Genomic DNA, 12,813 nt, shown 5'->3' on the forward strand with positions numbered 1-12,813 from the left:
AGTTCCCATAGGTGTAGCGACTATAACTGCTTTGGTGGCCCGATATGAGTTTGTGGGTACCAGACCATTACAATCCTTGGACCCAACAAGTGTCATAATTTAATTAAGGCTTGAGAAGTGCTAGACACTTCTAATCCCTGGACCCAACAAGTGTTAACAGCTAATTAAACCAGCCTAAGCTATGTTGAGGTGATTGCTCGGGGTGATGGGCCATAAAGAGAACAGAGGATCAAAGGACTCTGTGCCAGATGGCAAAGGGGTGGGGTTGCTCCCTCAGGAAATGAAGCCAGAGTTTAGAAGTAATGTGGGCTAGAAGAAGAAGAAGAAGAGTTTGCACTTGATATCCCACCTTTCATCCCCTTAAGGAGTCTCAAAGCGGCTAACATTCTCCTTTCCCTTCCTCCCCCACAACAAACACTCTGTGAGGTGAGTGAGACTGAGAGACTTCAGAGAAGTGTGACTAGCCCAAGGTCACCCAGAAGCTGCATGTGGAGTAGCGGGGAAGCGAACCTGGTTCACCAGCTTACAAGTCCACCGCTCTTAACCACAACACCACACTGGCTAGGAGATAGAGCGAGCAAACAACAGGGAGAGCCTGATGCTTGATGTTTGTCTGAATCCAAGGCTGATCCTATTGGGAGAAGCAAGACCCGTTTGGGTTGTTAATGCTGGGAACCCTAGGTAAAGCGCTTGGAACCCCTGGAATCTCACACTGCTCAGAGATTTGGGATGGTGTGCGACAATATTTATATCCCAGTTTTCCTCCCAACAGCTCAGAGAGGTGTGTGTGGTTTTCGTCCTCTTGAGGTAGGTTCCTAAGAGAGTTTCTGGCTCAAGGGTACCATGGTCATTGTGACTAAGTAGAGATTTGGTCTTGGTTTGCATGGGGAAAACCACATTGGTTTTCTTTTATTAGTTTATATAGTTTTGTTGATTTCCATTATATGACAACAGTTATAAAAAATAAAATCAAAACAAAATGTACCCCCCTTCCTCATCTAGGATGGATCAGTCTAGTTAAGTTTGCCAAAGTCCAGTCAATGATTTAGGTGGTTGTCATTCTTCAGGGCGATCAGTAAAGTATTTTATAAAAAGATGCCATATTTCAACAAAATCGTCTACATCATTTGCATTATTCAATGCATGTAATCTCTTTGCTATTTTTTCCTGATACAGCAGGGCTGGCCAACTCCCAAGAGACTGCGATCTCAGAGTTATAAATGGCAGGGGTTCAGGTCAAAGATGTTGAGCTTTTTTTAGGAAGGAAGGCCCTGGTTTTTTGGGTTCAGGTCAAAGTTATTCAGCTTTTCTTAGGGAGGAGGAAAGCACAGTTTTTTGGGGGTGCAGGGCAAAAATGTTGAGCTAGTGATCTACTTCAGACATCCAGTGATCTACCGGTAGATCATGATCTACCTGTTGGACGTGCCTGTAATACAGTAATTGACCATGCATTCTGTTTCTAATGAGAAACACACAGGTGTTCCAATCCTTTTCAGTTTTGCACCAGTAATCGGCATGCTGCTACTAAAAGAAAAGTAATTATTTATTATAAAGGCTCAGATTGCCCTTATTTAAAAATGGTTAACAATCCCAAACTTGGTATATTCCACATGTTGACCTGTAACATAGCTTGTTTCTGTAAAAAGCCTCTGCTAGAAGGGTTTTATATGCTCACACACCCACCACATGTGAAATGTTTTATCTATACTATTGCAGTCTTTTCAACACAAGTAGTGAGATGATTTTATTAATATAGCTACACTTCAGATATTGATTTTTTCTTAGAAATTGATGTTCAAATATTTTCACTGATCCTTTTAAATGATTTGCATGCCCTTGCTACTTCTCGCTAAGGAAAATACATAGTTAATCTGTTATAATTATCTCTGCATCTTTCTGTTTTGTAGAGGACAAGGCCAATACTGTGTTAAACTAACTAGTGGTCAGCAAATGACAGGCAGTAGAAATCAAACAGTCCTGCTCCAACAAGTGATATTGTAAATCCTTTCTCAGGGTTTGATGAAGTAGTACTGCCTATAGTGATGAGAGTTAAAACTCACAGTTCCATATGCTTTAGATATGTGGGAGTGTGACTGCTGCACAGCAGTAGTGAGGGGCTAAAATGGTTTTCTTGAAGCATAGCATCTAGTTGCATACCGTAATAGGTCTTCCTTTATCTATTTTTATGGAATCACTCACATTACATTTAAGCATAGGCAGATTATAGCATTGACGTGTACAACTGCAAAATCTGCAGGCAAGTGTATGTTAAAGGGAGCTGCATGTTACAGAGTCATAGGCATATAGGGCACATGGGAAGCTGCCCTACAGACCCTTGGTCCAACTAGCTCACTATTGTCTACATGGAGTGACAGCAGCTCTCTAGGGTTTCAAACCTGGGTTTCTCTGAGCTGTACTGGAGATGATGGGGATTGAACCCTCAAAGCAGGGGAGTCACAATATGGGATGGGGGGCGGGGGTGCCCCAGGCTCCGCTCTGCGGGGGGCACCGCGGCGCCCCCTCGCTACTGTGGTAGCGGCGTGACCGCCATCGCGGAGGCCCTGATGTTTCTGGCCTCGCCCCTCGCTTCTTCCTGGTGGGGTGGAGGCAAGGGGCGGGCCAGAGACAAAGCGCACAGCAAGCTGATCCATAGCACGCTTTGTCCTCTTCCTACTCAGACGGAGGCAGAGTGGCAAGGGGCGTCAACAGAGACGCCCCTCGCCTCTCCGCCTGAGTAGGAAGAAGCACACGTCACGCTATGGAGCGGGTGGCCGGGGGGGGCAGTGCTCCAGCGCCCCCCGGCCACCCGCTCTGTAGTGTGATGTGTGCTTTAGGCGGAGCGGCGAAAGACGCCCCTCGCCGCTCCGCCTGAGTAGGAAGAAGCACACATCGTGCTACGGAGTGGGTTGCCGGCAGCGGTGCTCCAGAGCCCATATCCGGATCACTTCAAATGCCAAGGGAGCACCGCCCCCGGCAACCCGCTCCGTAGCGTGACGCGTGATGGACGCCCCTCCTTCTGGTTTGCCGCCATGGGCAGCCAGTAGGCTTGCGACGCCACTGCCTCAAAGTGGATGCTCTATCTCTGAACTATGGCCCTTCTTCATGTGCTGTGGTGGCACATGGTTTTTTTTTTAAAAAAGGACATGTGTCCACTTCAAATGCTAATTGGATACCATGCACACTGCTTGAAAGTTCTTAGTTGGCTCTTCCCCTTTGGGCCACACTGCATCACAAGCAGAAAACCATAATTTTGACTTCTTGTATCATAAACAAATCATGAGCCCAGGTTTGAATGACAGCCCAAACTTTATGGCTTGCTGTTCATAGTGTGACCAGGAGGGGCAGTGTAGCCCATTGTGGACTTCTCAACATGTACCGTACCAGCATGCTCATGTTCACCTTAAACTACAGTAAACATAAACTATATTTTTAACTCGGGGGTAGGAAACCATTTTTTCATGGTAGGTCAGATCAAAAAGTGGTCAAGGTTGCCCACTGATCAGTCATCTGATGTCAGGTGTATCGAATCACACCTGAAAACAGAGTACCTTTGGTGATAGTTTTAATCAGGGTCACATGCAAAGGAACAACAGGGACTGCATGGCTTCAGACTTTTCCTTTCCAACTGCAGTTTGCATTTGACGCTATTTAATTTTGGTGCCAAAATTTCAGCAAAGACGTGATCCAGTCAGGTACTCATTGTCTTTTAGTGGCAGCTGTGGAGAGTAGGGGTGAGAGGGAAAGCTCAGTTGGATGTTTGGACTTCTGTGTAATGGTTGATGCAAGACAGTGTTTGTTACTACTTTCTGCAGATTGGATTATTGATAATCTGCTCACCTGCCAAATTTGGGCCAGTTGCTTGGGGGAGATAACGTGTTGGTCTTTTGGCCGGATCCAGGTCCCTACTCTTTCTTGTGTTTGAAAGTAAGTTCAGTTGAAATAAATGGGATTTGCTTCTTAGTAAATGGCCACCCTCAGCTGAGGCTCCAATACTTTGGCCACCTAATGAGAAGAGAAGACCCCCTGGAAAAGACCCTGATGTTGGGAAAGATTGAGGGCACTAGGAGAAGGGGACGACAGAGGACAAGATGGTTGGACAGTGTTCTCGAAGCTACCAACATGAGTTTGACCAAACTGCAGGAGGCAGTGGAAGACAGGAGTGCCTGGCGTGCTCTGCTCCATGGGGTCACGAAGAGTCGGACACGACTAAACAACCAAATGGCCACCCAAGGGCATGTTTGTTTTTTGAATGGTGGACCCCTGACCCAACATGCTGCTTGAAAAATGGCTATTTAAATTGTGGGGAATCTAAAGCTGTATTTTGTATACTCAAAACTAATAATAAAAAATAATCCTACTGGGCTAGCATAAGCCTTTGGCTGTGTCTAGAATAGCTCTTTGGGGATCCTGCCAGTATATTTACAATTTAAGTGCCAAAATCTTATTTATGGTCATAGTAGCAGATGGGAAACCTAGGAGGAACAAGAACAGAACTGTTTTGACATCAATGCTGGCAGTAGAGCGTAGATTTGGTCCTCATATTGTAGTGCAAAAATATTTTTTATGCTGTCATAAATTTAATGATAATAATAAAAGTGGCACCATATGTGTGTGTGTGTATGAAAGCAAATAGATTGTGGATTACATCCTAAATGCACATTTTTCTGTTGTATAATAATAATAATAATAATAATAATAATAATAATAATAATAATTTATTATTTATACCCCCGTCCATCTGGCTGGGTTTCTCCAGCCACTCTGGGCGGCTTCCAACAAAACATTAAAACAAAATAATCTATTAAACATTTAAAGCTTCCCTAAACAGGAAATCCCAAACTGCTGAAATTGTGAAGGTGGTAGATCATAGAGTATGTTGCTTCTCAGCATGCTTTGAAGCAGACGCTGGGGAAACTGGAAAATAAGTGTACAGTACAATCCTATGCAGGTCCAACCAAATGTAAGTTCAGTGGGACTCACTCTGTGGTAAGTGGTATAGGATTGCAGCCTTATGTATGAATGGTTTCTTCCTCCACCTTTCCCCCCTCCTTTTTGAGGTATCATTGTGTAATATTTCATAGGATTCTGATTGCTTTTGAGTACTGTATTTGTATCACTAAGATACAGGTTTCCTGTACCGTGTTAATGCATTCCATGTGTAAAGTTGCTAGCTAAGTAGCTATCTAGTATCTAATTTCACCATGTTCTTTTTTGCTGTGTAGGTGCAAAGTTAAATACTACTGTTGTCTTGAATCTGTGCTTTAAGGCATGAGTTGTGGAGCTGTCAGCTTTTTGTTGACTCAAGGTGTCTGTTGTGTTGAACAGACTTTGGTTCTTAATAAATCGCTCTCAGTTTTGGTTTTTTAGTTTCCTGCTTAATCTATTCTAGAGCATTCCCCTATCTACTTGCCTCTCTTGAGAAGTCTGCTTGGGAGTGGGTGACCTTAAAAATTTAAATTTGTAGTATGTCCTTGTAGAAAGATCAGGTGATATAAATGTTGCCTCTAGGTCAGTATGGGCAACAAGATGGTAGTTTATAGGGTTCTTTGGTCTAGTCTAGTGTAACAGGGCTTGTATGTTCTTAATGCTTGTATGTTTCAGAATGGGTTAAACCACAAAGCCTAGGGCTTGCTGATCAGAAGGTCAGCGGTTTGAATCCCTGCAACAGGGTGCAAGTAGATAAATAGGTACCACTCCAGTGGGAAGGTAAACGGCGTTTCCGCGTGCTGCTCTGGTTCTCCAGAAGCGGCTTTGTCATGCTGGCCACATGACCTGGAAGCTGTATGCCGGCTCCCTCGGCCAATAACGCAAGATGAGTGCCGCAACCCCAGTGTCAGTCACGACTGGACCTAATGGTCAGTGGTCCCTTTACCTTTTATTCTCAGAAAGGCATGACCTTGCAGTGTTTTAAAAGCTGTGAGTGGACACTATTTACTGATTGAAAAATAGCAGGAAATAGACTTGAAGATTATTTTAATTGGGTACCTTAAACTGAGTAGATACCAAATTCAGAAGCAGGCTTTATAGGTACAGGTTTCCTCTCCTCTTCCTTCAGAATCTGATTAACATAGGAAGAATTTTCTGAATAAGGCCACAACATAGATATACAGTATATACGAAAGGCAATATACTACAAAGACATTGCAATAGTGGATATTTCATTTTCATTCCTTTTCCGAATGACCTTTAGCATGGACGTTGCTGCATTAAGTTCAATTAAGTACACTTAATTGATGTTTTTTATTGAGCTAGCTATCATTTGTTTGCCCCTCTGAGCTTCTTTGGGAGGAAGGTTGGGTTATAAATTTAATTAATAATTTTTTTAAATGCCAATATTTTATTTAAAAAAAATTGTAAAGTGACCTTTGAGCAGAACTTCCAGTGTGCCAGACAAAATAACAATAAAAAATTAAATCAAAATCCAGGATAACACTAAGGTGGCAGATAAAAGCAATCTTAAAAGCAGCATTTGAAGCACAATAGCTTTCCTGGCAAGTGGCTGCCAGTACAGACTCTCATCAGTAGAGCTGAATTCTCTCTCTCTCTAATGTGCAGCACTCATGGAGCCTCATTTTTACATGGGTACATGCTATTCAAGTGACTGCTATTATGTTGTTTTGTCTGTGAAATTGCTACTGCAGAGTGTGGAGTTTGCAGCAGGGTATAACTGTGATACCCCATGGGTTCACATTTCTTTATTAAAATTTCCTACCTGGCAATGATCAAGAAGGATTGCATATATAAACAGGCCCTTGATGTCAGAAAGGTAGTGTAGCTTCTGTGTTTCTCATAACACCTGTTGTGCTGTTGTTGGTTCTGCTTAAATGTTTCAGTAGAGAGGGATTCCCTTAAAACAATAGTACAGATCAATGCTGTATAGTTTGGAAAAGATTTGTTCTGGTTTCTTTCTACAAAGATAACTTTTTCATTTCTCGTCTCTTGGGATGCAGCTCAGTTTCTACGATTGAAAATGAGTGCTATGTTTTGGCATAAAAGTATGAGCATGCTTTCTTGTCTTCAGTGCAAATCTCTGTTTACAAACCTGCTCCTGCAAATAAATAAGTGGATGGAGGATTATGGAGTCATGAAGTCTGTGGCAAGGTGAGCATCAAATTAGGGTAGTTTTCTTTTCTTCAGTATCCTCTGCTTGGGAACTTGAGGTGGCATCACCCTTTTAATCACAAAGCAACAGTCCATAAGAACTGTAGCTGGGATGGAGTGTCATCTAGTATGTAAGGTCTAGTTCAGCTATTACCTTGATCATGTGAAAGCTCATGAATAACGTTTTAGCATAGCAGTGCTCTACATGGAAGCATATTTACTGTGTGATCAACACATCATGTGGAGGTTTGGCATGCCACAAGCACCTAGGAAGAATCGAGGCTTCATGTAATGAACCCCACTTACTTATGCTTGCAGATATCATGGCTTCTGCACTGAGTGCCTCCACCTGGAAGTGTAATTTGGTACTGCTACCATTGGAACCGACTCTTGGTTGAAGAGCGTTGAATTTCCTTTTTATAGCATTGTACGCATGTGTACTTCCAACAATTGAGTTTTTCATACAATAGCGTCCCTCAGAGCCTCTCTCTGAATACAATTTTGCTGGAGTCCAGCCACCCACTGGCCTCACATAATAGCATTTCTAACTCTGATGGGAGTGGCATCGCAGTGGAACTATAGTACCTATTTTTAAGCAAAGCTTGCTTGTGCTTCTGACGTAAGTAATGAGAAACTAAACAATGGAAGCTTAAGGTGTTGCTGTATTCACAACTCTATTTTGCAAACATGCCATTTTGATAGGGTTAAACTTTAACAAGTTGTGCAAACCTAACATAGTAGAGGGGACAATCTTATTTCCTTCGGTATGTTTTTGCATTAGCAAAGCTACATCTTTATTGCAGAAATGGTGCTTTTGCTGACTTCATTCTGTTTGAAAACAGTATTGATTTTTGAATGCTGACAGTGTGCAGTTTTGACAGCATATCAAATATAGAGGTGAGTATGGTGTCTGCTCTGAATACAATCAAAAGGACTGAATCTTTTGTGAAGTTGGTTTGTGTTTGTGTGCATGCGTGTGTGAGAGAGATTTGGGTCTATGAAATGAGGCATAAACAATACAGTCCAAATTTTGGTGGCCAGACTAATTAAATCTATCAAGTTTTAGGCAATGTGACTTCCTTTGATACGGATAATGTTGTCCCTGAAAAGGCAAAACAGGGATAGCCAACATTGTGCCCTTCAGAAATTATTAACCTTCAACACCCATCATTGCTTACCTTGCTGGATGGGGTTGAATGGGTTTAGGAGCCGAACAAAATATCTGGAGAGCACCACATTGACTGAAGTATGAAGGTCTGTAGAGAAATTAAATAGTAAGTAAAGAAACTTGGCTACTGCAAGGTGATTGAATGGGTGGTGGGTGCTGAACTCCATTCCTGTATGAATTGGTATTTAGACTCAGTTTAGTTGCCTTCTGATCCAGTTTTAGAACAAAAACAACTTTGGTGGACAACCTGTGCTGGGTGGGGGGAGAATGTGACCCAGCTGGTTCTTATACATATATCAAAGGTTTTTTATACCACTTACTGTTGTATCCAGTTGGACAGACTCTCTGAAGTTGTTGAGTCCAGTCAAAACTCCTCCTGATGTTTCAGAAGGTGATACTGGGCAGTTATTATTTGGCACCATGTATTTATGTTCTTGGGTCTGTCTTGAATATTGTTTAACATTTATATCAGCTTTCTCCAACCTAGTGTCCTTCTGACATTTTGGATTGTAAATTCCATTAATCACTGACTAATGGCCGTATCGGCTATTTCTGGCTAGAGCTAATCCAACCACATCTGGAGGGCACCAGCTTGGGGAATGCTGTGCTATATTAGCCCTCTGGGGGAGATCTTTTGGAGTAAGGCTCTTTCTCCTTTTCATCAAATCCAGATGAGGGAAAAGATGTTCTGAATAGATGTCTAGAGTCAGTAGTTGGTTGGATGAGGACCAAAAAACAAACTCAGTTCAGCTAAGATAGAGGCACTGTTTCCAGGTGATACCTGGCCAGGATATAGAGTTTGGATGGTGTTGCAGAAGCCCTAAAATAATGGTGGCTAATCTGTGACCCTCTGGATGTTGTTGGAGTTGAATCAGCCTTAGCGTGGCGAGTGCTCAGGGATGATGCAAGTTGTTACCAACAACATCAAGGGTTAATTCAGGTAAGTATTTCCCAGTTGACAGCTTTTGAGAGCCTGCCTGAAACAGCAGAAAGAACTTGCAGGTGAGGTGACATCCACATTGCTATAGCAACTTCGTTAGCAGGGATAGGTTTTTTAAGTAGAAAAGATTTCTCAGGAAATTTTCTTTCTTGGAAGTTGTGAGCGTGAGGTGTGACCACATTTTCCTGTTTTGTGGTCTCACTTTAAAAAACAGTATGAACACATTTCTGCGGATATGAGGTTTATGGTTTGTGGCTCAATATATGGGAACTGATGATTAATCGTAAGTGGTGCTGATTGTGAGCGTCTTAACATGGCAAAAATCAAAATGCTCATAGGCCTATTTGCGCTTAGTTTTCTCTCAATTTCCCACTCTTAAAAGACAAAGTTTCTCTCAATTTCAGAATTATTTCTTACTATCAGAGAGAAACTTGACACCTTTCATAATGCAAGCGATGGAGCTCATAATGTCTCAGGGTTGTAAAAGGTCAAGCATTTTAGGTTCTCTTGTGGGACAAATAAAGAGGGGAAAAAACTTATTCAGTCCCAGAATAATTGTAGCAATAATGCTGCATTTCCTACTGTACTCCACCTACTTTGCATCATAACATCCTTTCTCATATTTGTGGCTAAATGCCAGAGCTGCACAAACTGAATATTATTTGCAGTAACTCACAAGGCAGGAACATGTGCTGACCACCACCGATAGATAATAGGTAAATCTACTTTTCTCTTACCATTGAGTCTTGCCCCAGTGCAAGAAATAATACAAGATAGCAATGTCTTTAATGGGTGAAATAATTTTTAGTAGGTTGGTTTTAGTGTTACTGTACTTGGTCTTTAAGCAGAGAGAAATTCAGGCATGCTAACACTGAACAGTTGAATGCAGTACTTGAGTAATTGGCCTTGAAAGGTGTGTGATCACATTTTTGCTTGAACTTCAGCAGAGTTAGGTTTCCCCCCAGTTCTTCTGGTTTCATTTGAAAGCAGCATTTATATAGTAGTATGGAATGCTACTAATAACAAGGCCAGTGGAAGTGATGATATTCCAGCTGAACTGTTTAAAATTTTAAAAGATGATGCTGTTAAGGTGCTACACCCAATATGCCAGCAAGTTAAGGTGCTACACCCAATATGCTACACCCAATATGCCAGCAAGTTTGGAAAACTCAGCAATGGCCAGAGGATTGGAGAAGATCAGTCTACATCCCGATTCCAAAGAAGGGCAGTGCCAAAGAATGCTCCAACTACCGCACAATTGCCCTCATTTCACACGCTAGCAAGGTTATGCTTAAAATTCTACAAGGCAGGCTTAGGCAGTATGTGGACCGAGAACTCCCAGAAGTGCAAGCTGGATTTCGAAGGGGCAGAGGAACCAGAGACCAAATAGCAAACATGCGCTGGATTATGGAGAAAGCTAGAGAGTTCCAGAAAAACGTCTACTTCTGCTTCATTGACTATGCAAAAGCCTTTGACTGTGTCGACCACAGCAAACTATGGCAAGTTCTTAAAGAAATGGGAGTGCCTGATCACCTCATCTGTCTCCTGAGAAATCTCTATGTGGGACAAGAAGCTACAGTTAGAACTGGATATGGAACAACTGATTGGTTCAAAATTGGGAAAGGAGTACGACAAGGTTGTATATTGTCTCCCTGCTTATTTAACTTATATGCAGAATTCATCATGCGAAAGGCTGGACTAGATGAATCCCAAGCCGGAATTAAGATTGCTGGAAGAAATATCAACAACCTCAGATATGCAGATGACACAACCTTGATGGCAGAAAGCGAGGAGGAATTAAAGAACCTTTTAATGAGGGTGAAAGAGGAGAGCGCAAAATATGGTCTGAAGCTCAACATCAAAAAAACCAAGATCATGGCCACTGGTCCCATCACCTCCTGGCAAATAGAAGGGGAAGAAATGGAGGCAGTGAGAGATTTTACTTTCTTGGGCTCCTTGATCACTGCAGATGGTGACAGCAGTCACGAAATTAAAAGACGCCTGCTTCTTGGGAGAAAAGCAATGACAAACCTAGACAGCATCTTAAAAAGCAGAGACATCACCTTGCCGACAAAGGTCCGTATAGTTAAAGCTATGGTTTTCCCAGTAGTGATGTATGGAAGTGAGAGTTGGACCATAAAGAAGGCTGATCGCCGAAGAATTGATGCTTTTGAATTATGGTGCTGGAGGAGACTCTTGAGAGTCCCATGGACTGCAAGAAGATCAAACCAATCCATTCTTAAGGAAATCAGCCCTGAGTGCTCCCTGGAAGGACAGATCGTGAAGCTGAGGCTCCAATACTTTGGCCACCTCATGAGAAGAGAAGAATCCTTGGAAAAGACCCTGATGTTGGGAAAGATTGAGGGCACTAGGAGAAGGGGACGACAGAGGACAAGATGGTTGGACAGTGTTCTCGAAGCTACGAACATGAGTTTGACCAAACTGAGGGAGGCAGTGCGAGACAGGAGTGCCTGGCGTGCTATGGTCCATGGGGTCACGAAGAGTCGGACACGACTAAACGACTAAACAACAACATGGAATGCTATGTATTAGATTAAAAACCTTCCATTGTACAGACTGCCTTTTGTCATTCAGAAAGTTGTAGTCAAAGAAAGAAAGAAACATTTTAGTTGTTGATTTCTTTGTGGTCTGCCTGTGAAGATGTTACACCTCTGCTTTCTGAGATCTGGTAAACCGTTGAAATGAACAATACTTGGAAACTGGAGTTTTAAATGGGTTTCTGGTTTGGGAAAAACTCCAGCACTGTTTTGCCATTGAAGTGCGTCTATATAATTTTTGTAACAGCTTAATTGCTAGGTTTTTATTGTTTCCTCCTACTCAGCTTAAAATAACTTCTGTTCTCGTTGGAAAAGATGAACTAAGAAGCCCTTTATGGCTTCTCAAAAATGGTTATTTCCTATGTCATTCTTTCTGGAATGCAGGTGTGCAGTTATGCTGTATGGAGAAGAGCAGCTGTATAGAATTGAATGTTGATAGTCATAAAGTACATTAGACTGGCTTTATGTGATGCTAGCTCTTTTTGCATAGATACCACCGTAATCTTTACAGGGCCTTTAAAAACACTGCAGTTAAAAAACAGTTATTGATGGCTTAAACATATGTATCAGAAGTGTAGTTTTGTACAACTGAAGCTCAGATTAATGAAAGATATATAAACCATTTTGTTAGAGCTTTGAGTACAGCAGCTTCACGAATGGCCACTTACAGATGCTGCTTTTTGCATAGGAAACAGGGCATGTTGCAAAAAAATGTACAGCTGTGTCAGTGCAAAAGGAAAACAGGTTCTCAGTTTTGAAGGTAATACTTCTGTGCACTCTTTGTTTAAGGGCTAAGGTGAAAGAAGCATTTTCATCTTCCATCTGCATTTCTGTATTTTTAAAATCCAAGTTAAGCCTGACCATAGTACATTAAAGCCTTTTTTTGTTCTCATTTAGAAGAAGTGGGATAAGACAGATCTGTTCTCCTTTCCTGAACAGTTTGGAGTTAACTTAATTGGTATTTTTGTGAGTTGTAGATCTTCAAGCCCGGAACAAGGTGACTCAAATGGTTTTGAAAATTTGATATAAATAAGCATATAAATCAA

The 12,813-nt window shown here is 41.9% G+C and overlaps 1 protein-coding gene across 3 annotated transcripts in view; it reads left to right on the forward strand.

Annotated features, from left to right (window-relative positions):
• TP53BP2 (tumor protein p53 binding protein 2) overlaps positions 1 to 12,813 on the forward strand; it is a 49,905-nt gene that overhangs the window by 3,330 nt on the left and 33,762 nt on the right. The window contains exon 1 of one of the 3 annotated variants that reach the window (XM_060272976.2): positions 7,846 to 7,998. The exons of the other annotated variants lie outside the window; for them this stretch is intronic. Within the exon in view, the coding sequence (XP_060128959.2) occupies positions 7,957 to 7,998 (42 nt within the window). The 5' untranslated portion in view covers positions 7,846 to 7,956. Of the gene's footprint in view, positions 1 to 7,845; positions 7,999 to 12,813 lie in introns of those variants that run through there. 3 annotated transcript variants of the gene reach the window in all.

This window comes from Zootoca vivipara, chromosome 3, assembly GCF_965207765.1.
Source record: "Zootoca vivipara chromosome 3, rZooViv2.hap1.1, whole genome shotgun sequence".
Taxonomy (NCBI): Eukaryota; Metazoa; Chordata; class Lepidosauria; order Squamata; family Lacertidae; genus Zootoca; species Zootoca vivipara.